General features: G+C 50.3%; 1 protein-coding gene across 1 annotated transcript; it reads right to left on the bottom strand.

Annotated features, from left to right (window-relative positions):
- Nucleotides 1-2867: 2867 nt before the first annotated feature.
- LOC122367602 (dynein axonemal heavy chain 7-like) lies at nucleotides 2868-24973 on the bottom strand. Its single transcript, XM_043340863.1, has 37 exons — nucleotides 24951-24973; nucleotides 24278-24432; nucleotides 21512-21748; nucleotides 21064-21211; nucleotides 20554-20708; nucleotides 20249-20356; nucleotides 19892-20058; nucleotides 19294-19447; nucleotides 18727-18876; nucleotides 18093-18275; nucleotides 17722-17816; nucleotides 17132-17279; nucleotides 16649-16776; nucleotides 16252-16390; nucleotides 15697-15861; nucleotides 15117-15332; nucleotides 14805-14891; nucleotides 14471-14587; nucleotides 14116-14294; nucleotides 13448-13558; nucleotides 13105-13258; nucleotides 12700-12822; nucleotides 12117-12343; nucleotides 11719-11917; nucleotides 11329-11456; nucleotides 10956-11065; nucleotides 10453-10568; nucleotides 9851-9992; nucleotides 9270-9406; nucleotides 7275-7505; nucleotides 6850-7015; nucleotides 6394-6539; nucleotides 5988-6122; nucleotides 5570-5683; nucleotides 4760-4920; nucleotides 3517-3688; nucleotides 2868-3092 (listed from the first exon to the last, which is right to left on the bottom strand). Exons 2-37 carry the CDS (start codon nucleotides 24422-24424, stop codon nucleotides 2868-2870), a joined length of 5520 nt encoding a protein of 1839 aa, XP_043196798.1. The 5' UTR covers nucleotides 24425-24432; nucleotides 24951-24973.
- Nucleotides 24974-25548: the final 575 nt, after the last annotated feature.

Below are 25548 nucleotides of genomic sequence, written 5' to 3'. Positions count from 1 at the left end.
TTCAGCATCGTAGCTTCAGCGGTTTCGGAGATATTCTCGAAAAACCTGAGGGGTGGATGAAAACAACCCCCCCTGCCACTAATAGGGTTAACAAGTGAGCAGTGAAGATGCAGACAGGACGTTCCAAGTGCTTCCTCGACCCCTTCGTAAACGTTCAAACATTTGAAAAAACAACATGACCGCGCGACAAACCTCGTCAGTCACATCGGACATAAGCGGCGGGTCGAGCTTCATCCACTGGCCGCCGCCGTGGCAGGGGTGCGGAGCGGGTCAGTTACATAGCATACAATCACCGAGTGTATGAGCCACAGCTGGGATATTTATGAACTTACATATACTCACACACGGTATAATAACTATGCGGTACAGCACGGGTCACTTTCAACGAAACTAGTGTATACGGTACAGCTGGGTTACTTACTTATGCATGTACTTACATAAACTCACGGACACGGTACTTCGAAGTACACCAAGAGTTGTCGCTGTTCACAACGTGAGTCAGCGAGACTGCATGGATGATTTACAAGTCGCAGCCAAATTATAACCAGTATAACGCCTTATGGGCGACTAACGGAGCGAGCGAGAGGGTGAGCCTTGCACGTGCGAAATTTCGAGGGGGTACCTCCAGCTGACTTGTGCACGGCACCCTACTAACCGGTCTCTAGCGATGTGCCAAATTTGAGCACAATCGGCCCAGCCGTTCTCGAGATCTGGAATCGGCACCCTGCACGTGCGCACGTGCAAAATGGGTCCCAACTGACTTTTGCACGGCACCCTACTAACCGGTCCCTAACCATGTGCCAAATTTGAGCGCCATCGGTCCAGCCGTTCTCGAGATTTGGAATCGACCCCTGCACGTGCGCACGTGCAGCAGCACCCCAACTCTGGCACATGGATATGCATTGCCTAGTGGGTGCCTACCTACATGCCAACTTTCAGCGCAATCGGCCAAGTAGTTACCGAGATATTGCAACAATTACAAAAGTGACACCTCTTCGTTTTGCACGTGGCACGTGCATAAGGGGTCACCCACATGCATCGGCAATAGTCCAATACTTGGTAGAAGGAATGAAGCTACCCTACAAAAATTACCGCGTGTAAATCGGTCAAGTGGTTGCTGAGATATAAGCCTCGCAAAAGCGTGACCACGGCCGGCCGGCCGGCCGGCCGCTCATACTCAGAAATTTCCGTTAATCTAAGGAAAGACTACGCTCGCTTCGCTCGCTCCGTAATCAGCTCACATAAAATAATAACATACCACGGACACAGTTATAAACAGGTTACGTAAAGTGGCACCTCACAACAGGCCAAAACAGACTTCAGCAGTCGGCAGAAAAACCTACGGAGGCAAAGACGCCTAGCATTGGCCGGAGCATTAATTAAGACCGCGTGGACGCTCGCCTGTGCCACACATCAAACAGATTCCGTGCTTGCCTGCGCCGAACATAAAATAGACCCCGTGCTTACAAGAAGTATATCAAACATATTCCCCAAGCACACCTACCTATTTTAGCTCTTAACCCGCGAGTTGCTGGGGGGGGGGGGGCGTTAAACGCCCCCACTTTTTTCGCCGGGCCATAGCATAAAAACGGCGCGCCGCAGGTGCGCCAAATTTTGGGTACCTGTAGGGAATTAATTGAAGTTTATTGTGACAAAGTTTCAAAAAAAATCGGTCAGAAAATTTTTGAGATATCGAGGTTTTAGTGACGTCATGATTTCTGAGTTTTCGACCAAAAACGGCATATGTTCAAAAAATCATATAAAATCACAGAATAGACATATAGACATGCCGTAAACGCCATTAGACTGCCAATACCATGAAAAAGCAAATGGCTATCTTCGATTATTGATTATCGTTCCGCATTTTCCAAAATCTCGAACTGAATCTTGGCAATTTCTCGTGACTACTTCACGACCATGATACATGCATTTCTTAAATTGAACTTTTTTAGCCAAACACGTACACATATGATAAAATGAATGTCTCCATCGTGTTCTACGCCCCAAATTACCCATAAAACATGTGTCACAGGCTGCGAATATCAGTTTTGATTTTCGGGGATATATGCCTACCCGGTTGACCTGACCTTGACCCTGACCTATGCTTGACTGACCCCTACATTGAGCTGACACTCTGGTAGGCCTTATATGATGGATTGTGCATCGTTTTGACAGAGTTTATGACGAGAGGCGCCCATTGCGAAGTCCTGAAGTCCATGCTACTGAAAGCCCGATTTCAGGTGTTTGACCTGACCTTGACCCGACCTGTGACCTCAAAATTCAACTTTAAAGTACTCATCTGAAGCGTCTCGTCGCGTTCTTTCGTTTGCCGCCTCGTGCGTTTCGCTGCGCCTATTGGTTCTCGAGTTATCGGCTGGGGGCGTTTAACGCCCCCCCCCCCCCCAGCAAACGGTGGGTGCCGAAATACCCCAGCAACTGCCGGGTTTAAGAGATCCGCTTGAACCCGGCGCGTATAACTTTCATACGCACTGCGCCATTGCATGATCCCCTGCCGTTTTCAGCTGGCGGGAATAAAGTTTATCGCGTACCCGACCTGAGAGTCGTTTGATTTCATGATGACCGGCTGCCTATACCTCAATTGTCGTCCCATTTCTCACCCCTCTTAGTTCTGTCACTTATCCCTTCCAGACCCGGGCATGGGCATGTCTCATCCTTTTTACCTCCACATTTTCTTTCAGCTCGTTCTCATTTCCTTCTTTCTCGTCCATCCTTCCCTTTCTCGTTCATTCCTCTCTTCCCTTGCCACTTCCCTATCTTTTTGTCTCTTACTTCCTTTTCTGCCCCTCTTTCTCCATCTCCCTCTCACTCACTCACTCACTCACTCACTCACTCACTCACTCACTCACTCACTCCCACCAGTCACATGCGTTCGGTGAAGACAGTCTTCCCACCTTGATGCCGGCACGTCGGACAAAGTTTAGCAGCGGCGGCACAAAGTACTCGAACATATCCTCGATGATGGTGCGGTGCTGTTCGTTCAGCGTGGGAGGCAGGGTGGCCATCCACGAGGTCAGGTGGGGCCGCCAGCCGAGCGTGTTGGGCTCCAAGTAGATCATACCGCAACGGGACACCTGTGGTGGACGGACAGGCGGACGGCGGGATTACGATGGGTGTTCAGAAAAGCGAAGTGCCACAGTTAAGGTCGTCAGAAGGTGCACCAGTTTGGAGCAGTTAAACTTAAAAGAGCATGATTAGAAGAGAGGTAGCGTTGAAAGGGGAAATGGGAAGCACACATCTGATGAAGCGACGAAACATTCCGTTGGAAACAGTCACAGTAGAGTTGAAAGATTGGTTAAATACAAGGATGATGCCGCCCTTAGGAACGCCACTGCTACAGAGTAACGAACAGCGTCGTAAATGGTTTCACCGTAACAAACCGCACGTGTAGATCTAAATATGGAGCCACCAGCCCTCTCCTCTTCAATCAACTTGACAGACATGCCATCCCACCATCACAAGACTGCCACCACCGTCTCGCCGCCACCATCAACTCACCGTGGCCGGTGACGCCGCCTCCAGATCCATGGGCTCAAATATGAGGTTTGTGGTCGGCGACAGCTGGATAATCTCTCCCGACATCAGACACAGCTTCTTGTTGTCGTCGAGCACGGTGTTCATGTTCTCGATCCATATGGCATCCACGGGTCCGTCGAACATGAGCCACTTTCTGATGACAAGCCAGGAACAGTAAGTAGAGTGTAAAATTGTGTTAGCGACTAAACGCTAACCGGTGATATACGTCCGCCAAATAAGTGTCCCTGTCCATGCATAGATTATTTCATGCGCGAAATTATTGACATACACCAAACTATAGAGTACAGAGAATAAATCATCGTTGGTCGCAGGTTCAGGAGACATTTTGTATCCAGCTGACGATACGAGCGTCGCCATCGTGGAAAGAACGCTACGAGTTATATAACAGCCACTCCACAACAGCCCATAGCGTGCTCAGTCAAATTTGGATGGAAGTTAACAACTTCAGAGGTATATGCCGAACTACGACTAGCCCGAATAAAAGGGGTCTTAGAAAATTCACAACAACAAATGGGACGAACGCATGTCAGGGCTAATACGGTGTTTACGAGAAAATAAATCACAGCTCTGCCACTAATAAAGTTAATCGCCAATTATAACTGTCGGGCACCGTTCCGTGCTCAGGATACTGAAATCCTTCTCCTCACCCCGCAACCCACCCTCCGGGTGGACAGGCAACTTTATCTCATGCGGGCTGCTCCCTTGGAGCGGCACCGCTGCTCCCGAGGGAGCGCACCCCGTAACCGGGTGCAGTCAGTGTCTTGGGGCTGGGTGGCCTGTCCTCTGGACGGGCTCAGCCCCGGCGACTCACTAGGGTGCCTGCCCAGACCAATGTCTCCCCCTATTTCCTATCATCCTCCCGGCTCTGAAATGGACCGAAATCATTGGACCGAAAGGGCCTAACCCAACAAAACAAAAAAGTAACTGTCGGGCAGCTTTGCATGGAGACCAAACAGAACCACTGTAGACACGCATTCATGCAATGCATTCCTCCGAAAACTAGCTGGTTGTATCGCACCATGAACGTTTCAACGTAATTCTCCCCTTAGTATCTTTCTCTCACTTCCTAGCTACCTTTTCCTCTCTTTCTTTCTCTCTCTCTCTCTCTCTCTCTCTCTCTCTCTCTCTCTCTCTCTCTCTCTCTCTCTCCTCTCTCTCTCTCTCTCTCTCTCTCTCTCTCTCTCTCTCTCTCTCTCCACTCTACCTGTCGGGACTGGGATCCACCGCGAAGGCCCGGTAGCTGACGGCCAGAACGCCGTCGGTCCACTCGTGCGAGGCCGGATCAAACTGCCCGTACAGCTGACCCATGGTGATTGACTTGGGGTTGATGACGGTGATCTGGACAGAGTTCTCGTCCATCTCCTCCTGTGGGGGTCAAGGTCAGGGTCAGAGGTCAGGGTCAGGGTCAGGGTCAGGGTCAGGTTCGGGTCAGATCAGGGTCAGAGTCAGAGGTCAGAAGTCGGGTCAGAGGTCAGAAGTCGGGTCAGAGATCAGAAGTCGGGTCAGATCTCGAACGCCGGGTCGAATAGGTCAGGGGTCAGCGATCAGATAAGGAGGATTAGGTCAGAGGTCAGGTTGACAGAGATTAGGCTAATGGAAAAATAAACACATGTCATCCAACGGTCTGTGACCAGATTAAGTCCGTGTTAAGAGGTCAGACTAAGTCATCGATCGCAATTCAACACGCCTCGTGTTTAACACGTCACTGCTAGTAACAAACAAGGTATGCATTAGCCACAAACGTAATCGGGACACCGCGCGACAAAGGTCGCAAATACGGCGCCAACTTTCCATAGAACCACTCCCACAGAATGTCCCTAGCATTTCACTGTCCTATATTTAATCTCGTTATGTAAGCATGCATCAACTGCAAATGCTAGAGACCTCGTTTACGAATGTCTGACATGCATCCAACAACTGGGGCTCCCTCCTGACTCCACGCCCCTCCCCCCCCCGCACCCGACCCCGACTCGGAGTCCCGGAGCACCCCGAGGCCCCTGGTCGGCCCACTCACCCGTTCATGCAGCTTAGCGAGCGCCTCGGCCAGCATCCGGTAGGCGCACGTCTTGCCGCCGAACGGCATACCCGTGATCATGAATCCATGGCGCACGATCATCATTTCGTATATCTGGAAGCGAAATAGGAGTGATCATAGCTGAAACTGCGCTTAGGTACCTAACAAGCAGTCGCACGGCTGACAGTCATGCACCGTTGAGTTAGAAACACAAAATATATGTATAAGTGATATGAGACCAATGAGAGTAAATTACTGACGCTAAAAACTAAAAACGAGCATAATGCGACAATATAAGCTCGAAAAACGTCGAGAAAATGTGAACAACAATGGGTAACCTGGTATTGGCTATCAAATTCACGCCGCTTCCCAAATCGCTCTGCTCTCTGGCCGCCCCAGCCGACTCTGCGCCTCTGACCTGTTGTATTTTCTCGAGGAAGTAGTCGGTGCACTGGAGGTTGGCCTCCTCACAGCTCTCTCGGACGGCGGCGTTGAACGTCGTGTAGTCGGTCTCCGGTAGTTTGATACCGGGGAACAGGTCAGACGTGATACCCTGTGGACAATGGAGACGATGCATGATATTTACATAGCAGCTCAACTCCGGTTGAAATGGTTTGGGACTATAGCGAATTATTACTTATTTTTGGACATGTCTGTAACAAATGCGATATATTCTGACTGCTTGCCAATTTCTTTGGATGAAGCATACAGAGAATAATTCGCAATTGTCAGGGGAAATGGTAACTACGCAGCGCAGATTAAAAAAGGCGGCGTGGAGTCGTGGACAATCCTACGGGCCCTCTAGGACTCGAGAGTTCACTCACCGCAAACAGGCCCAGATCCTGCGTCAGGAACTTGGGCAGGTTGACGTCGGTGATAGAGCGCAAGATCAAGATGTCCTCAGATTCCTCGGGGAACTTGAGCTTCAGGTTACCGGCCGCCGTCAGCACAGATTTGACCGCTCGCATACCTGGGCCACGGAGGACGCAGTACGTTAGGAGCTGCCAGTCATTTAGTGTGTCTTCGTGTATAATGAGTCATGGGTACTGGGTAGCAAATACTCATGAACATAACTCGCGTGTGTTCTCAGACATATGCTTAGCCATCCGCACAATACGTGCCGAATATGTAGACTTGATAAGTCTGTTCTGAATATAAGACCGACATAAATCCCAAACAGATTCTACCAACATCGGGATGCAGCTTGAATCTCGGACGTCATCCAGCGCCATCACGTCCTCCTTCAAGCCATAGCCATCGGCCGACCCCACCGTCCTCACCGTAATCGTAGTGGGGCTGTGACGAGAGCTGCTCCGAGCACAGCCGGTAAGTAGCCACAATCTTGGTGGCCAGCGGCCGGGCGTTAACGAACCCGCACGAGTATAGCACGATCTCGGCAATCATGGCGTAGTCCGGCACCATCATGGCCACGGAGCGGAACAGCGCCTGGGGCAAGACAGACGATTTTAAACAAATGTGGGGCAACAGGTAACGCATTGTCATTATTCAAAGTAGCCATTTACCGTGAAACACAATCCCGGATCGGTAAAAGTACAAGGTCCGCAAAAGGCGTGAAATGTCAAATGTAGAAATTTGCTAGCGTCCGTTCTTAAATTCATAATCAGCATAAAGAAAAGTCTTTGAAATTATAATTTACAAATTCCATTCCATCGATGCCGATCCCCAAACGAACGTGGCTATTTACCTTCAGGTTATCGGGCAGCTCCGACCTGCCGGCGTATCCGGGGTTCATTGTGATGAACACGGCGCAGGTGGGGTCCAGGTGCAGCTCAGAGCCCTCGAACAGCAGCATGTCGGCGCCGGCGCTGATAGCCCGTGAGATGGTGAGGATCTGCTGGGCCACCACCGACAGCACCTCCAGGTCGATCCGGTTGAACTCATCGAAACACGACCAGGCGCCGCACGACGCCAGACCCTGACGGAAAGAATGGTGAGTGTCCTGTGATTAAATCGTTATGTCTGTACTCTAACCCCTACATGTTTTTGTTCCAACCCGACTCAGACTCTGGACTGTAATCGCCACGCCCCGTGTGGATTGTCCATGATTGTAATACATACATACATATATATGTTACAGGGAGTTTGAGAAATCCGTGAGTTTGCAAACTCCCTAGTGAGTTTGCAAACTCCCTGACCCATCAGTGACTTTGCAAACTCACTAGGGAGTTTGCAAATTCACTAGGGAGTTTGCAAACTCACTGACCGGTCAGGGAGTTTGAGAAATTCCAGAGCGATTGGGCCAAATAAAATCAAATGTGTAAGATGAGGGTGGCATACGTGCCGGCCGTGATGTTAAAACAAAAGCGACTAGTGGTACGGCCTATATAACCGTCGCACGCTGACAAAAAGCTTACAGATCCTTCATTGTTTTACCGAAAAAAATGCTACTCGCGGCTATGTAAAGGGGAGGTTCGGAGCAACGTGCTCCTCCGTTCCGTCGTTTCCATCCTCAGGAATCAGGATACTGAAATCCTTCTCGTCCACGCCGAAACCCCCACTCCGGGCTGGACAGGCACCTTTATCTCATGCCGGCTGCTCCCTTGGAGCGGCACCGCTGCTCCCGAGGGAGCGCACCCCGTAGCCGGGTGCAAAGAGTGCTTGGGGGGGGGGGGGGCTGGTCGGTCTGTCAATTCGGACGGGCTCAGCCCCGGCGACTCTGCATATAGGGTGTCTGCCCAGACCAATGTCTCCCCCTATAATTCCTATCATTCGTCCGACTCTGAAATGGTCTTGTCAGACCGAAAGGGCCTAACCCAACAAAACAAAAACAAACAAGCAGCGTGCGCCAGTCGCAGCTGGGCTGGCTGCCAGCGGCGCCGGCTCTCGATGACACGTCTATGGCGGAGTGGGAATGGGCGTGAATTGATGCGTGTGCCTGTACTTTAGCATAAGTGACCAACAGTGAGCTGTTTCTACTTTGATATATTTAGCCTGACTCTGGAATAGCCACACTTGAGTGGAACGGGTCTAATTGGGACGTGAACTAAATAAATGTAGGTAACTAAATAAAGCGGCGGTACATGCATGGGTAAATCACTGAGCAGTTTAAAATAAAAAAGGTATTTATGGTGTGCATATGATCTAAAAGCTTTTTGTCAGCGTGCGAGGCCTTAGAGCTAGCCTCCTTTGTTTTAACATCACAGACGGCACGTATGCCACCCACATGCTGCACACTTGTTTTTATTTGGCCCAATCACTCTGAAATTTCTCAAACTCCCTGACCGGTCAGTGAGTTTGCAAACTCCCTAGTGAATTTGTAAACTCCCTAGTGAGTTTGCAAACTCACTGATGGGTCAGGGAGTTTGCAAACTCACTAGGGAGTTTGCAAACTCACGGATTTCTCAAACTCCCTCTAACATATACATACATACACATGGGTGGGAGCACGGAGGTCAAACTCAGGAAGGGGAGGGACAGAGAGACAGAAGAGAGAGGAAAGGGTGGTGCAGGATACCGTGCGCCAGCCTGGCAGCTGTCTATAGGATGCTGACATGAAAGCAAATTACATTCAAGCAAAATGCAAGAGCGTTGAAGAACACGAAAGAATCAAAACCAATAAAACCTTTTTGCCCAAACGCTTAAGGAAAAGAAAGCGAAATCGAATAATTGGAGTGTACAGCTAATACAAGCCTTTATCAATTTCATTAATGCGTCTCGAGCAACATTTAATGTGACCGACCTTGAAGAACTTTCCGAGCGCGATGTAGTCGAGTCCGTCGGAGCAGTTGAAGACGACGCACTGCTTGGCGACGGCCTTGGCCAGGTCCTTGGTGGTTTCCGTCTTACCGGTACCAGCCGGACCCTCGGGCGCACCGCCTGACCACACGGCGTCAGTTGTGACGGTAAAGTATCGGTGGCGGTTTAGTGCAGTGGGGTTAGTAACTGCGATTTAACCTTTCTCGTCGAGCAACTAGCAAGGCATCAGAGTAGTCACTCTCGCAGAGACCAGGAATATGGACGGAATGAGGATGAGGAATGAGGAAATGTAAAAAAAGAACAGCTGACGTGCTAAACGTTTGACAGTTACACCTTTTTACGCCCAATTTAGGCGGAAGTGCACACATGACATGTTGATTTCACACACGAGCATGCTCCACATTTCTTCTTAAAGCCGCAGGTATCTCAGCCGCACGCTGCCTCACCCAGCCCAAGTGACCAAATACACCAGAGGCAGTTGCTGCACATACCACGTCCTGACCTGGCACCCAGTCGCGGTGACCTATCCCACCCTCAGCCCGCCGCGCTGACCACCCCACTGACCCAGATGAAGGTGCAGCGCGCCAAACAGTGTCCGGTAGCATCTGTCCGTCAGTGGGGTGATCACCAGGCGCGGCGTGTTGCCCAGGTACTCATAGCCGTACATCAGGGTCGAGTTGATCATACGTGTCGCCAGCCGCTTCTCCTGCGGGGCCAGGCGGCAGACGGTGATGTCAAAACATGACGCCGTGGCAGGATCGAGACGCGTGACAGGGAATGGGGAACAGCTGACTGCCAGGCTATAAAAATGCATCCTAGCTTTGTGGATCTTTACGTGCCAGCACATTAACTGAACGATTCGAGGACGCGTTCCAGAGTGTCGCCTTTTCATCGTTATCTCAGTGACTTATTTTTTTTTTTTGCACCATTTGGAATAATACTGCATATCACACTCATCCTCCCAGGTGCTTAGCGTCACAGCCCGCGCACTTCACGCCCTCTCAGCAGTAACGCGTCTCTGTCAGCCAGGCGAATCGTTCTGCCAGTTCCTCGCCGTTCCGGCCTGTAATTGACCTCACCTCCTAGTAGTAGCCCGTACTCTGCGCTAGCCAGGCGAAGTCATTATCCCCGGTCCTGAACGTTCCAGCCTAATGAATGGTCCTCACCTCCCAGTAGTAGCGTGTCTGCGCCAGCCAGGCGAAGTCGTTCTCCGACTCCACCTTGCTGTTGATCAGTGAGGCCAACACGTCCTTGGCGTGGACGTCCAGCACCACCAGAGCGCCTGGAGGTGGACAAATGGGCACGTTAAGTTAGATACAGGTCAGGACAGTAAGAGTGGCTTCGTTCTGGCGAAACTGCTCATCGAGGCTTGAGATGGGAAATGACTAAAACCCAGCCGTTGTTGTGACGGACAAAAGCAAGGAGTTGTACACTTCAGAACTAAATAAGGAAGGCAAACGACTCGCAAGGCCAACGACTCTAGAGTTTGCCAAGCCTCTAGCCTAGCTCTCACGGCCGGTCAGTTCCATTATTGCAACATCTGACTCCTAGATCTAGAAATTTAGTCAGGCTTAGCGACTTTGGTAAATTCTATAGTCTCCCTTTATGGCAGGCATCACGTTTGTCAGATAATCCCAGCACCATTGCAGCTCATCTCCTGGAGACTGACCGAGCGTGGTTCGGTTCTGTCGGGACAGTTTTCCCCGCACTAGCTCCACGATCTTGGAAATCTGGTCATTGTTCTGCTTCAGGTAGGCGTCCATCGCCTTCTTCCCAGATCTATAAAAAAGAGCGGTCAAAGTGAAGCATACATATAATAATTGTGGCGTGATAAACCTCAGTCATAGCTTACATGTACATCACTGCAAGCATAATTTAACGCGATGAACCTTCACTTGAAACGTTAGTCTTCATGCCTACAGCCCATTACCACCCTGAGATTAGACTACGGCAAGCACAGCCTGGCCAGTGTTCAACAATAAATAATAATTAATCATATCTACAAATAAGCGACTACAATTTAAAACATCGCCCGCACCAACCTGATGGACTTGTGCACGTCGGCGGTCCAGTATGTCTGTGACACGCAGAGCACAATCTGCCCGGGCCAGGAGAGCACCCAGTGCTCCCTGACGTCCCCGGCGTACGAGTCCATGCCCAGCTCCACCTCCTGCAATAAGAACAGTAGACTAGGCCGGTGATCAATCATCTGCAGTGTTTACGAAGCTCCCCGAGGTCTTATGCATATGCAAATGACCCTTCAGCTGCAACGTTTTCACCGTCGCGACGCACATCGCTCATATTCACCTTCCCGTTTCCAACTCCGCTCATTCTACCTCCCCTCTCACTCATTTATCATGTCCCACCCGATTCCCTTCACTCTGTTATCCATGATTGCTCTCTCCCTTGAATCACTATCGCCAACGACTTACGTGCTGCAGACTGCTCTTCATCAACGACTCGAGCTCGAGCAGCCACTTTTCCACTTGGCCGCGGGCGCGGGCTGTCGATATCTCCTCGAGCAGTTTGATGACCTCGCCCTCGCTCGACTTCATGTGTGTCACGTCCAGCGTCTCGGTGAACGTCAGGGAGGCGATACCCTCGAAACACTTCTTCAGGTGCGGCTGCACCCTGGGAAATGAGAGTGGGAAGGATAGTTTAGAGTGCAGGGGAAGCGCAGAAACGAGATGCCCCGCAAGCCACTCAGTGCAAAATAACGTCCTGCACTCGATTTAAAATCATGGAAAACTCAATATCAACTAGTATCCCGCCACCTCCGCGTAATGTTCCTCAACAGGACGGTTTTAGTCGTCCCCGCCCCGTCACTGACCGAGTGGGGTCCTTGGTCTCGGACAGGATCTCCAGCAGCTCGTCGTTGGACAGGAAGAAGAACCGGGGGAAGTACAGCCGCTTCTTCTCCAGGTAGTCGTTCAGGCCCTTGAGGATCAGCTCCAGCAGCTCGTTGGATTTCTTCAGCCTTTCCAACATCTTTTCCACGTCGATGACGGCAAGAACATGCGTGTCCACCAGGGCGGCCTTCATGATATCGCGCCAGTTCTGAACGGGGAGGGGACGCAGAAGAAACGTTAGACATCACATAAGTCCGAGGCATAGCGGGGTATCCGGCCATATCGCGGCGAGGCGTTTCACGAAAAAGTGCAGCTGGCCTCCACGGCGACTTTCAGGATAATAAGTACGTCATACGTTGAGTCCAGCTGTATAATTTTCAGTGCGTGATTCGACCGTATTGATCACGATTCTTGAGTGTATGATGAACTGCATAACGTCAGCACTTCGTCTAAAAACGACCGTCTCACACGCCATACACTCGGCGTAATATGACGGTAATTAATACACATAACCCAAAACGTGTGCGATGTAATAAAGGTCATTGAGCAATTAAGCACACATACCTTATCGACGGTGGTGAAGCGTCGTCCTTCCTCGGGCATCTGGGACATGATGTCGGGGCTGGAGAAGATGGGCTCCAGGTACAGCCAGGTGATCTGCACCTTGAGCCACTCGTCCAGGATCTCCTGCAGGTCGGACCGGGGGCGGGGGCGGGCGGTTAGCGGCCAGGTAGGATCAAAATGAACACATGTGAAGATGGAGATTAGCGGACCACTCGAAGGACTCTTGAATGTCACGGAAAACGCGATCTAAAGGTCCGTAGAAAACTAGGTACATGACTTACGCGTAGAGTTATTACACTCACAAGCATGTGAGTAAGTCAATCGAAATTCGATTTATACAAAGAGACAGCAGTTTTATCAGCCTATGCGAGTGGCAAAGAACTAACCGGTGTCCTTTTTACCGACCTGCAGATTAGTGAGCGTCTTCTCCCACTCGCAGATCTGTTCCTCGAACGGTTTGATGAAGGGCGAGCCACGCATCGTCTGCGTTTTCACCAGGTGGTCGTCCAGCATCAGCTGGATCTCGTCCAGCGACGACAGGATCGACGTCCCAGACTCCCTGTCGGTAGAGTGAGGGGTATACATTTAATACAGGTGATTCTCGCCATTTGCGACATTTTCGGGAAGATCAGACACTTCATCTAAAGGATAGGTGACAGACTTGACATGGAATCATCGAACTTTATCTGCTTCCAATCCTTTATTTTCGCCGAGAGGACGTCTCTTCCAGGACAGGTGAAGTATTTACCTGTAGGGGACAATGTTGAACTCCATGTCCTTCCATTCGGCCCTCATCTTGTCCATGGCTCTTTCGAGATTGTACTCCTTGGTAGCTGACTCGCTGATGCTCTCAAACTTGCTGTCAAAATCAGGAGATACAAAACGTGTTTAAACATCGGCAAATATCGCCAAACGAGAGTAACAAATACAGATACCGACTGAGAGGTAGTAACGCTAATAATCTCTATCCCCTTCGTCTTAAAAATACGTCACACTGCGGTCGTTCACCAGAATTATCGATCGACAAGCTCCTACGACAGCCTGAACTTCTCTCACAATACAGCATCGCCCGTACCGACCTGATTTTTTGTTTTTGTTTGTTGGGTTAGGCCCTTTCGGTCCAATGAGACCATTTCAGAGCCGGGAGGATAATAGGATATAAGGGGAGACATTGGTCTGGGCAGGCATCCTAGTGAGTCGCCGGGGCTGAGCCCGTCCAGAGGACAGGCCACCCAGCCCCAAGGTACTCACTGCACCCGGCTACGGGGTGCGCTCCCTCGGGAGCAGCGGTGCCGCTCCAAGGAAGCAGCCCGTATGAGATAAAGTTGCCTGTCCAGCCCGGAGGGGGGTTGCGGCGTGGAGGAGAAGGATTTCAGTATCCTGAGGATAGATTAAGCACGGAACGGTGTGACCGACCTGATGTAGTCGGTGAGATTGAGGTCTATGATCTTTGCCAGTGTGGTCTCCGAATCAGCCTTGATCGGGAATCCGACAATCTCGGAGATTTTCTCCCAGTGGCGGTCGCGCAGGCCCGGGTTTCCCAGAGTCTGTACCTCAGGCACGTGGGCGCGGAATCCGTCGATAGCCGATTTCACCTGCAGGGAAGGACATGACATCATGGATATGACGAGAAGAAAGATATTGTGTAAGGTTGGAGTAAAATCATATTGCTTGCTCACTGCTCAGGTAAGCACGATACATAACATTACAGCCGGCATTTATTTGGCCTTCAAATGTTTGGCAACACTTATGGTTTGAGCGGTAGCCGTACCTCCAAGAGCAGGTCGCGTGCCGGTCCCTCGTTGCTGAAAGACTTCTCCAGCTTGTAGATGCTGCGGAAGTATCCGTCCGTCTCCTGGTCAATGTCCTCCGGCTCGTACGCTCCCAACTGGCCACACACAGAACAGGCAACGTTGAAAGAGAGACAGTGAATCGCCGCACCCCGCATCACTCAAATACGAAATGCTCAGAACAAAACACTTTGTTCACAAAGACCACGATGAGGTTCTCTCTTAAATAACCTAAGCTTGAGTGGCCATGCAAACTTAGTCATATGCTGTCTATCAAACGCAGACAACAGCTCGAGTCCCCGACCGTTCACTGACCGGCGCGCTCATCCAGGAGTCGTACTTCACGCTGAACTCGACCCCGTTGGTGTACAGGCGGAGGTAGGGATTCAGCTTGTCGGCCACCTGAAACACACATAGATCGAGACATGGTGTGGCGATTATAGCAAATATATTAACACGTTGACGCAACAACATCGTCGACAGAGTATTACAGAAAGCATGCGGGCAATTAGTGCGACAGAGTAAAACACTGCTATCATTCCTCACAAAAAGCAGTCGAATATTTAACCGTCTTTCTCTCTATATCTACTTTTTATCTCACAAGCACCACCTCGCCGTGCTTCTCACCTCCTTCCTACGCGGGTAGTTGGTGACCTCCCACTCGAACGCCTCCTCCTCGTCATTGATGGCCGTCGTCTTGTCCAGCGCCTGCTGTAGCTTCTCCTCCAGGCCCTGAGCGCGCTTCAGGTACCGCGGCAGTTCGGGCAGCTCTCCCAGCTCTTCCAGCTCCTCCACCTGCTTGTTGTATGTCTCCAGCTCCTCCAGAAAACGCTCACGCCGTACCTGGAGAAGGGTGGTGAAACAAGGGATAGGGGGGGGGGGGGGGCGGTCAGGAAATGCACAGGGAGCGGCGGGATGCAGAGAAGGGCGTTGATGATCTACGCGTACAGTAGAAGACTCTGGCGACCAGTCGGTATCAAAAAATGCATACGCCAACAGTCGAAAAAGGAAGAAAATTCCAAGAAAACAACGATCAAGTTCATGATAGATAACAACGTTACGGTAGATATCGTGCGGTGGACTGGGTTTGACAATCAGCATCGAACTGTTGTTCTGGAGGCATAATTTGGTGTCAACAACAAGAAGGCCCGACTCACGCGCTCTCACGTTCTCCTCTCCCAGTTCCCCTGCTCCCTTGCACTCTAACCTTGAGTGCCTCCTCGAACTCGACCCTCTTCTGTCGGTAGATGGAGCGTCCTTCGTCGAACACGGCTGGTATGCGCTGGTGCCACAGGAACGTCTCTGTGTTGTGACGCAGGTCGGCCGATGAGAACTCGGCGTAGTCCGACAGGAACAACAGGTGCGAGAATATCTGCAGAGGGCAGACACGGGTGGTTGGATAGGATGCTAGGGCAATGGTCAGCCATCTTATGCTAAGATTGAAATTATGATGGGGAGAGTCACATCCAGGGCACTGCAGCGAAAGGCTCAGAGGAGACGATACACGATAGTACTTTTGACAAAGCCATGAATGCAATTAAGCTAGGTATCTTCGAGATGTTCTATCTCCATAAATGCCATATTAGGTAGTTAGGGTTCATGAGTTACCAGAAAATAACTCGCTTTCAACCTCAAATATTAAATACAATTCCGATGTCGAGCATACGCTCTGCCGCGGTTAGTTCAAATGAAACCACCCCTAAAGCCTGCCGCATAGCCGACCACTCATACCGGCCCTCTCTGCCCCGTCCGCGGTCCGTACCGTTCTGAGCTGATCCTCCATCTGCGGGATGCGCACCGACTCCGTCTGGTCCACGTACTCCTTGAGTTCCATCAGCTGGGCAGTGTTGGACGGCACCGTCAGGGACTTGTCTGTTATCTGCTCGTACTCTTCAGACAGTCTATGGCGCACAGAACAAAGAGAGGTTACGTAATTACCGATGCAGGGCAAATATTCGGATCCCATTGGAAATTAAAGGAAAATTTCAGAAAGACTGCGATTGGAGTCCATTGCTTATTAAATGTTACATATTTCTCTTTAATCATGTGAGATATTTATACAAAATATCGCATTTCTTGTAAGCACTGCCAGTATCAAAGCGTTACTTTAAAATCCGGCGCCATTTGCAGAAAGCTGCGACAATGTCCGGGCGACCCACGTTTTGTTAGTGGCGTTGTGGTTAGCCAGCATGTTGTGCAGTATCTTGTCGCGCAGGCCAGTGGCTAGCGATACCAGATCCTCAGTGAGTGTGTCGCAGCGGAGTTCAAACATGCCCAGACGGATCACCTGCCGCGGCGGCACATGCCAGTGAAGATATAACAAAGGAGATAGAGGATGGCTGTTAAAATATCGGCAACCGGCGTTGTTACATCGGACACCAGGTAATGGCAAACCAGAGAAATTTCGAAAGGGGAGATAACTAAACGAATGGATTTAGGCAAATTTGATGATTGTTTTGCGGCAAAATGGTATTTGTATAGTTTCCCAGCAGCTGGGAAACTATACAAATATCCATCATATAACGAAAACAACATAATAATATCAGACTCCTGTTCCTAAAAGAACAATGTCAGTGCTCTCACAACTTCCCTAACCCCTCCCTTTACCATTAAGATCAGCTGCTCTCCAGCCCCATCCCCACCTTGGCGGACTCGCAGTTGATCTCATAGCTGAGCTCGTGGTAGAGCACCACCTGCTCCTGGTACTCCTCGAATGGGTGCTGACCCGACAGGAACTCCTCCACGTCAGCGTTGGCCTGGCCGCTGATCAGGTACTCGTACCGCTCGTACCTGGAGAAAATGGTAGAGTGGTACCGAGAACGGGTACAGAGGATCGCCAGTTTGTCGCATGTGGTAATTACCTATCGTAATTAATATTATCGAGTCTAAAATCGAGATCCTTGCGTTACTGAAATATTGTGGACAAGCTCTGGTTACGCTAGCTACAATTTATATAAGATAAAAGGAGGGATTAAAATATGCCGAAAAGATAAAAATATTACGTTTTATTCGAAGTTATCGCATTTTTACTTTCAAGGCATAAAATTACAATTTGCGCCACTTGCACGAAGAGAACAGATTGGTGACGGAGCGACGATACCAAACTACCACACTCACGTCTATCGCAATCATTCCACTTAGCTACTAACCTCCTCACTAAACCCACGTCCCAAGTCATCCCGTTATGGCGTTACGTATCTACCCTCCCACAGAGTCCGCCATCCACACTGACCAGAGGGCGTGCTCCTTGGGTCCGACCGACTGTTCGGCCACCACGGCTCGGACCCGCTGCTTCAGACTCTCCACTATCTCAGGGAGAACCACCGGCTGGACGGACAGGCGGGGGAAAACGGTTAGGTGGTGAAACGGCAAACTGCCTTTATTGGATGTCTATGGTCAAAGCCATCAAACTAAGCAATTCGCCCGATTAAAGGATCATTTGCTGACTGCTCATAATTAGGTAACACATCGATATTTTTTTCTTTTGGAGGAGAGGGTACATGCAAGCCACTAAGTTTTAGACATGTATCGTGAGACAGCGACGAACTTGCAACTATTTTATGATAAATCCGCAAACCATCACCAGGTCATGAACAGCCTTACCTTCAGGTACTGGGCCCGTCCAGGCCAGTCGAGGAACACGCGCGTCTCTGCCCGTTTCAGCTTCTGCACGGCGGCGATGATGCGTTCAAACACGGCCAGCAGCTGCTCCTCGAACTCGTCCACGGTTGGCTGGAAGTGCAGCTCGCCGCCCGAGCGGACCAGGTGCAGCACAAACCCGCGGCTCTAACGGTAAAACACGGCGTCAGCGGCTACAGAGCGAGCCGGGTGCAGCACAAACCTGCGGCTCTGATGGCGACACGAAGTGGTAGGGGAAGCCACCAGTGCCACAACCACCATGCATCGTCGAATGTAGCCTAAAGTCATTCATAATGAACTTGGTATTAATGCACCGATGGGAAGGAAAAGCATTTTGGGTACGCTAGAATCTGCATAAACGCAGGAGTCACCGAAGGCTTAATGGTCTAAAAGAATTACCAGTGGTTAAAATTGACGGCAGTAACTGAAAACACCCAGGAACTCAGACACATCAATAGCGGACTAGCATAGTAGATGATTATTTTCCTTGATTCAAACGTAATTACCGCCACAAATGCATCAGCGTATGAGTACAATCAACAGACATTTACTCCCACCATTCAAACCATGAAACCGTCTCACTGAGTCCGATCCTCACCTTGCTGCTGCACAGCATGTCCGTGTACTCCCAGATGGTGTGCAGCAGCAGGTTCTGCACGTTCATCGACATCAGCGTGGCCACCGCGTTGAAGAACGTCTCTAGCTTGTCCGGCTGGCTGAGCGAGGGCATCATGTTTCGCTTGGCGCCCTGCCAACCGACGCCAGACGGTCACCGACGCGTCGTCTATCGGTCGGTGTCATATTACGCATCGTTACGACGGCGGTGCCGCCCGTCGGTGGTGTCGGGTATCAGGCGATGGCGAGCAGCTCACAAGCCCCGAGCGAATTTGTGAAATGAATTGACTCGCCTTTACGCACCTCACACGACATCTGATCTGGCAAAATGTTCTTGTTCACTTATTGCTACTGTTTATCGGTAGCTTACAACCGATACCTAAAAACACACACAAGTATGTTCATAATTTGCCAGAATATAAATAAAATGGGAAAAAGTCATTCTAGCTTGGCATCACCAGTTCCGTTAGGCGTCAATTTAGCCCCAACGCTCACCCGTAGCCAACACACTCCTTCCCGACTGCCGGCCGTCACGGTGCGGCTGACTTACCTGCATAAGGATGTGATGGACGGCCGGAAACCAGTCGTGCTCCAGTGCCTCCATGGTCCGCGCAATGTGCTCCTCCAGCAGGTGGTTGAACTCTGAGAGCTCCAGCGCTGGCTCGGCAGAGTACAGCTCACTCGAGTCCAGCAGCCGCAGCTCACTGCCATGCGGACACACGCACAGTTGCACAAACGCATCGGAAAGGAACGCCACGGTCTATAAAACTGGGATATTATACCCGTCAATTACAAGTTACGAAGATGGCGAGGGACTGAGATCGACAAACCAGCTTTTGGTCACGGTTGTCTTGAGTCGCCAAAACACCAACTTCCGCGGAATAAAAAATATCACGCCGGCAACGTACGGACCGAGCACCATCACACAGCCACACCCTCCCACTGGGATGCCAGTCACAACCTCACTAAAATCACCGAGTCCGACACACCGACGACGTCGCGCAGCGTCGGCCCGCGCGGCGAACGCCTGAAGGCTAGACTGACCCGCCGTACACTGACGTTCTGCGGCACAGTCTACCTCACCGTCGCCCATCCCACCGCCGCGCTGCAGCGCTGCTGACCATTCGTCTGCGTTCGGCGTTTCTCACCTGAACTGTTTGTACCAGAGGTCGAGGATCTGCAGCAGACACGTGTTGATGGACCACAGGTTGAAGAAGATGAGTCGCCGGTGGTGCAGGAAGCTGTGTCTCCACGGTGACGGGGTGACCCGCAGCTCCAGACGGTGGGGCAGAGTCGGTGGCGGCTCGGCGTAGTCCTGGCGCAGAGGCGAGTGAGGAAGAGAAATACAGCAGGCACCAGCTTTTCTGCTTCAAATTCCACTTGCAATAATGATTCTCCGTGCGTCATGGAAAACTGACTAATTACATAAAATATTGGCAGATACGCAGGAGCGCAAAAAAAAAAAAAAAACGAACGATAGCCACCGCAACTGACGCCGCTATTACCTGTCCCGGCCTCTCCGTTAGAATGTAGTCGACCACCGCCTTCTTCACACCAAACAGATACTCCTCCGTCAGCTCAATGTGCAGCTTCTCCAGCGGCTCAGCCCGGCTCTGAAATCGGCGACCGTCGTCAAATCACTTGACACTGACAGTAATTATTGTAGGTAAGTACATACAACTCGCACTACTGCCACGAACGCTTCGCACAAATTCAGAACATTTTAAACGCCTGCTGAATTAAAAACTTCCCTCTAGTCCCAGTAATCCACAGCAGAGTCGGCAGAGCCTACCAGCCGACCTCAACCCACCCGGAGTTTGGCGGCCAGCATCGAGTCCATGTGCTGCAGCCACTGGTCGGCCATGGGAGCCACCTGGCCCGTCTCGATGCCGTTGTGGATGTAGTAGTAGTAGCGCAGCAGCGCCCGCTCCTGGGCAGACGGGTCGGCGCTGCTAGACTCCGACACTGGCGGGCACAGACGGTAGTTGATGCGGTGGGTGCAGAAATGGAGAGTGGGATCAATTGTACGGTGGACGATGGGGCGGTGCTAAAATTGAGAAGACGTTAGACAGCGACGATAGATGAACGATAGTTGAACAATTATGTTGGCCGGCTCTTCGTTCTGTTCTAGATAAACTCGGTTACGACCGTTATTAACGTTCTGATACCTATATTAGACGTTTTATTAGCCTTTCCTTATGGGAGAACCGCCTTTCTATCATACATCGCTGCTTAGCGCAGGAGTCGCTAAGCACTCCCCTCTCTATCACTAAGCACTAGCTCAGCTCTCCCCCATTTCATCGTTCCACGGTCCACTCACGGGGCACGGGCAGCTCTGTGACGGACCCGGTGCGGGAGGCCGGCCCGCTGGTCAGTGTGTCGTCATCATTGGAGGTGAGCAGCTCCACCAGTCGGCGGCGGAACTGTTCCCGGTCCACCCGGCACTGCAGGTACGACTGGGTGGCCACCTGACAGCAAACGACGGGCGACGGCGGAAATGAGAGCGCAGTACATTACTACATATGTACATGGACTTCATCTGACCCACTCCGATCAAAACTACTGGTCAAATCAGGAAGGTAGCTAAGCCTTTATATTCAAGAACGATTATGCCTGTAGACGTCAAGGAAACAATGAGACGAGTGCGGCGGACAAGAGCAGCGATGGAAAACGTATCAATCACGCACTTCCTTGACCGAATTGCAGCATTCCACAACACGGAACACCCACACCTTTTCCTCAAGCCATCCTGTCATCTCCCTAGTCACCTTCTTGGCCGGTCGCGTGAACTTGTTTCGTTTGATGACGCATCGTTCGGCGATGTGCGGCGGCACGGCGCCACGGCGCCGGCCCGGTCCGGTGGCCGGTAGACGGAACAGCGGCTCGGTGGCCGGCGGCTGACTGCGGTCCGATCCGTACCGGGCGAACGGTGTGAACACCGGCGGCTCCTGCAGCCACGGCGGCTGCTCGCGCCGCAGAGACATCTCCGGTACGAACTGACTCGTCTGCGGGAGGGGGGGGGGGGGGGGGGAGGTTATACATCTACCGGAGCCGTGCTGTCTTGTGACCGTGAGAGGCCTAGTGAATTGACGATAACTGATAACGTTTAATTCATTTAAAGGTTAGATATACTGAATAAAAGCGCACACTAAAAATGTTTGTCGAGGCGTGACAAAAATTTTCCCATTAAACACGCGTCAACTATGAAACACAATAACTTGATCATTCAACGGCTACTTTTGCATATACTGTTACGCGTCGCTTATTTTCCTTCACACCGATATACGTCAGAACAGGGCTCAAAAAAGATGTTTGGTGGTCGCCGACCAAAAGTTTTATTCATATTGTGGTCGCAGCACCGGCTGCCCAGTGCCAACTGCCCATGGCTCTTGTTGTCGGACACGCAAAGGAACGTAACCCGGCAGGCGGTGGGCCTACCAGCCACCTTCCGCGCGGTGGGGGGGAGGCATTTTTTTGCCCCCCCCCCCCCCCCTCCTATCTCCGAAACTACTGGACGGATCCGGAAAATTCAAACGGCGTTCGATAGCCCTGTCAAATTTGTCGAAAGAAACCAAATTTCATTGACCTCGGGGTCACCGATGACGTCACAGGTCAGGTCAAAGATAAAATGTTTCACCGTTCACGGGGTTCTAGGGAAAGTGCTATAACACCGAGTAAAACGCATTTTGTCGAAAATCAGCGATAAGGCGTCAGTTTTCTAGTACATATGTTGCTATTAGAGGTCACTGGTCACACCAGGTCAGGTCAGAGGTCAGGTCACCAAAGGTCACCAAGGGTCACCACATGAACCCAACTTTACTAAGGTTGTGCGATGCATGTTTTATGGCCAGTTTTTCATTTCCAACTCAATGGTATTGGTTATAAGACCATCAGGTACGGTTTATGTCACTTTCTGGTGGAGGTCAGGTCAAGGTCAGGTCAAAAAAGGTCAAATTTCAAAGTTGATATTTTTGCATAAAATGGGTATCGATTCGATGCAGCTCGTCACGGGGAGTCTAATGGTGGTCTTTGTTTTGCGCTACGAGGTCTAGAATTGCTAAAAATTGAGTTTGAAAATTTGACGTCATCAATTTTGAACAGTTTTTTCGCTATAACTTGGCCAAAAAAAGAGGTATTGATCTCAAATTTGGTATGTAGATAGAAGGCGGTAGGGACTATCACATATATTCCGTTTTTTTCGAAATTCAAAAAACTTTTTGGATTTTTCGGCTATTATTTTCAAAAAATCTATTTTTTGATTTTTGGGGGTCAAAATCCAAAAAATTCGAAAAACCGAAATAGCAGTTTTGTAGCCCTCTTAATTCCACATCTTTTATGTCTGAATCATTTTATTTTTCTGTATCTCTAAAGCTGTAGGCCTGACAGCTCTTCCCGCGAAACCTTTTTTTGGGTCGAAAATGGCAAAAATGACGTCACTCTGACGTCATTAGCGGCCAACCTATCATAGCCTTTGGAAAAAGTTTTGGTCACCATGTGCGCTAGCTACTCCCGGGAGGGTACTGAAAGTTTGGTGACGATCGGCGCAGCGGTTCTCGAGATATATCGAAAAAACTAAAGGGGGGGGCAAAAAAATGCCCCCCCCCCACCGCCTGGAAGGTTAAGCCTTCTAATGCTGCTATTCCCAGCCCCGTAGCCCGTATCAAGCGCCACCAATGTGCACGAGTCTGCAATTAAGTACAACATGGATTAAAAGCAGTGGTTTGATCGCTAACGCTGCGTTCGGACAGCCCAGTTTCCACGTGGAGTTTCTACGCCGATGAGCTCCCCACGAAAACGCCTTTCGGCCGTTTGGCGATAGCGTTTCGCACTGACCAAACTGAATTCCTCGGCGTGGAAGTTCCACGCAGTGACCGGGCTGTCCGAACGCAGCCTAAATACACCATAACAAACAAGAGTGAAATTTTGCGCCCCAATCCCTATCCCTACCCCTCCCCTGGCTGACCCGACGGACGCCATACCTCCCCTCGGCGTCCCTTCCCCCACGGCGGCAGTCTCACCCGGCCGCGCGCCGGCGCGGTGGGTGAGCGTCCCGTCCCGCCACGCCGCGTACCTACTACGTAGTAGGAGACCATCTGGGCGACCAATGAACGGCGCTCGTCGGCGATTTTGACAACCACTCTTCCCCATTGGTTTAACACGGGTGGTCGCACAGAAAACGCCGACGAGCGCCGATGGGGAAGCGTGGTAGTATTCCCGTGTACGGAAGGTGGTAGTTTATCCTACAACAGTGGTATGTTAGCCCACCGTCCAGTGTCCAGGTTGTACCGTGGAAATAACCATGACAATTGACTAGATGATGCGCATAAGTGATGCTGAGGCTATGTCAATATTCCTACCAATATTTATGTAGCTTTTCAAAGATATTCTTCAAAATTTGTTTCATATTTCGCGTTTTTGGTCGCACCATTGGGAAATGTTATGCATTCGTGGTCGCCGACCTCATCGGCAGGACGGAGCTTTATTTGAGCCCTGCGTCAGAAGTCGTAGCACTACAGCAGAACCTCCTCTGTCACCTGATCGTTGACATCTTTCGGTAGTTTACTGTGCGGGGCGAACTCTTCCCTCTTGTGTGGGATGGGGGCGTTGTAGTGGGGCTTCTTCACACACGGAGAACCGCCGCCCGTTGGCTTGATGCTCGGTCTTCTTTTGGAGCCGCGCATGGCGCTCCCTAAAATAGACAAATTTATAGCAATGATACATTAGACGCGTTTACATAGGGTTTGTTGCAAGCTTATATCTCCGTCCGTGATGTTGCAAAAAATGCCAATGGTGCTGAACAATTTACAAAATGATCCCCTCTAAATATTTGAAGACCACTGCATCGAAATTATGGCCAAATTAACGAGCTAGAGCCTCGTCAAATATGCTATGTAAACCGGGTTATTGACATCAGTGACGGAACGCCGATGAGCCAAATGCATTTCGAATCTCAATTGTTTCCATTTGCACGTAATCTAGTCTCTAGAACACTTTTAAATACTGGTGAAGCTGAAAAATATAGTGAAAATTGAACATTGATATCCTGCTTTTCAAACCTCAACCTGAACCTCACTGAGTCTCACTCCCAGCCTCGGAGCTCGAATCTACTTATTGAGCTAAAATTGAGTGAACGAAATGTCAGTTAAAGTGGAAATGGCTAACGCAACAATATTATAGCAGACTACTGAAAGTCATCTACATCCGTACCCTTTCGGATGCCAACCAAAAGGCAAAAAAAAAACGACACAGTCCAACTATCTCACCGGAAATCAGGTGATATTTGACCTTGAAGAAACATATATGTTGCTATAGCAACGAATCCTTTTATCAAGTGCATTGAAAAATAGTTTTAAGTTTACTTTTCTTTGTCCTTCCTGTGATACTTTTAGATTTTATTGAACAATAATTTTACGAAATGTACAGTTTTTGAAATAAAATGAATATATTCAAATACCACATCTACATGACAAATGCATGCAAAATTTTACGATTATTTCTAATGGCAGCAGTAATTGCGCGACTGAGACCATAAATGACGCACCACCTTCTTTTCGCTGAAAGGCGCGCGCAGTGTTGCCGTCCTGGTACTATAGTACCAGATCTGGTACTTTTTCGACCTTTCTGGTACGGAGGTACGCCGGAACGAAATCTGGTACCTACTTTTTCGCCGAAATGCATTCTTGGCATTTTAATATTTCTTTCAAGCTAAAAAAACAATTATTTTAGTCAGGGAGGATGGCGTTTCTTATCATAATTTGTCATGCATCAGATTCGGAATTATCAATAGGCCTACTACCTATTCCTG

The sequence above is a fragment of the Amphibalanus amphitrite genome, unplaced genomic scaffold (assembly GCF_019059575.1).
Source record: "Amphibalanus amphitrite isolate SeventyFive unplaced genomic scaffold, NRLGWU_Aamphi_draft 000881F_arrow, whole genome shotgun sequence".
NCBI lineage: Eukaryota > Metazoa > Arthropoda > Thecostraca > Balanomorpha > Balanidae > Amphibalanus > Amphibalanus amphitrite.
This window is presented reverse-complemented; position numbering and strand designations above follow the sequence as displayed.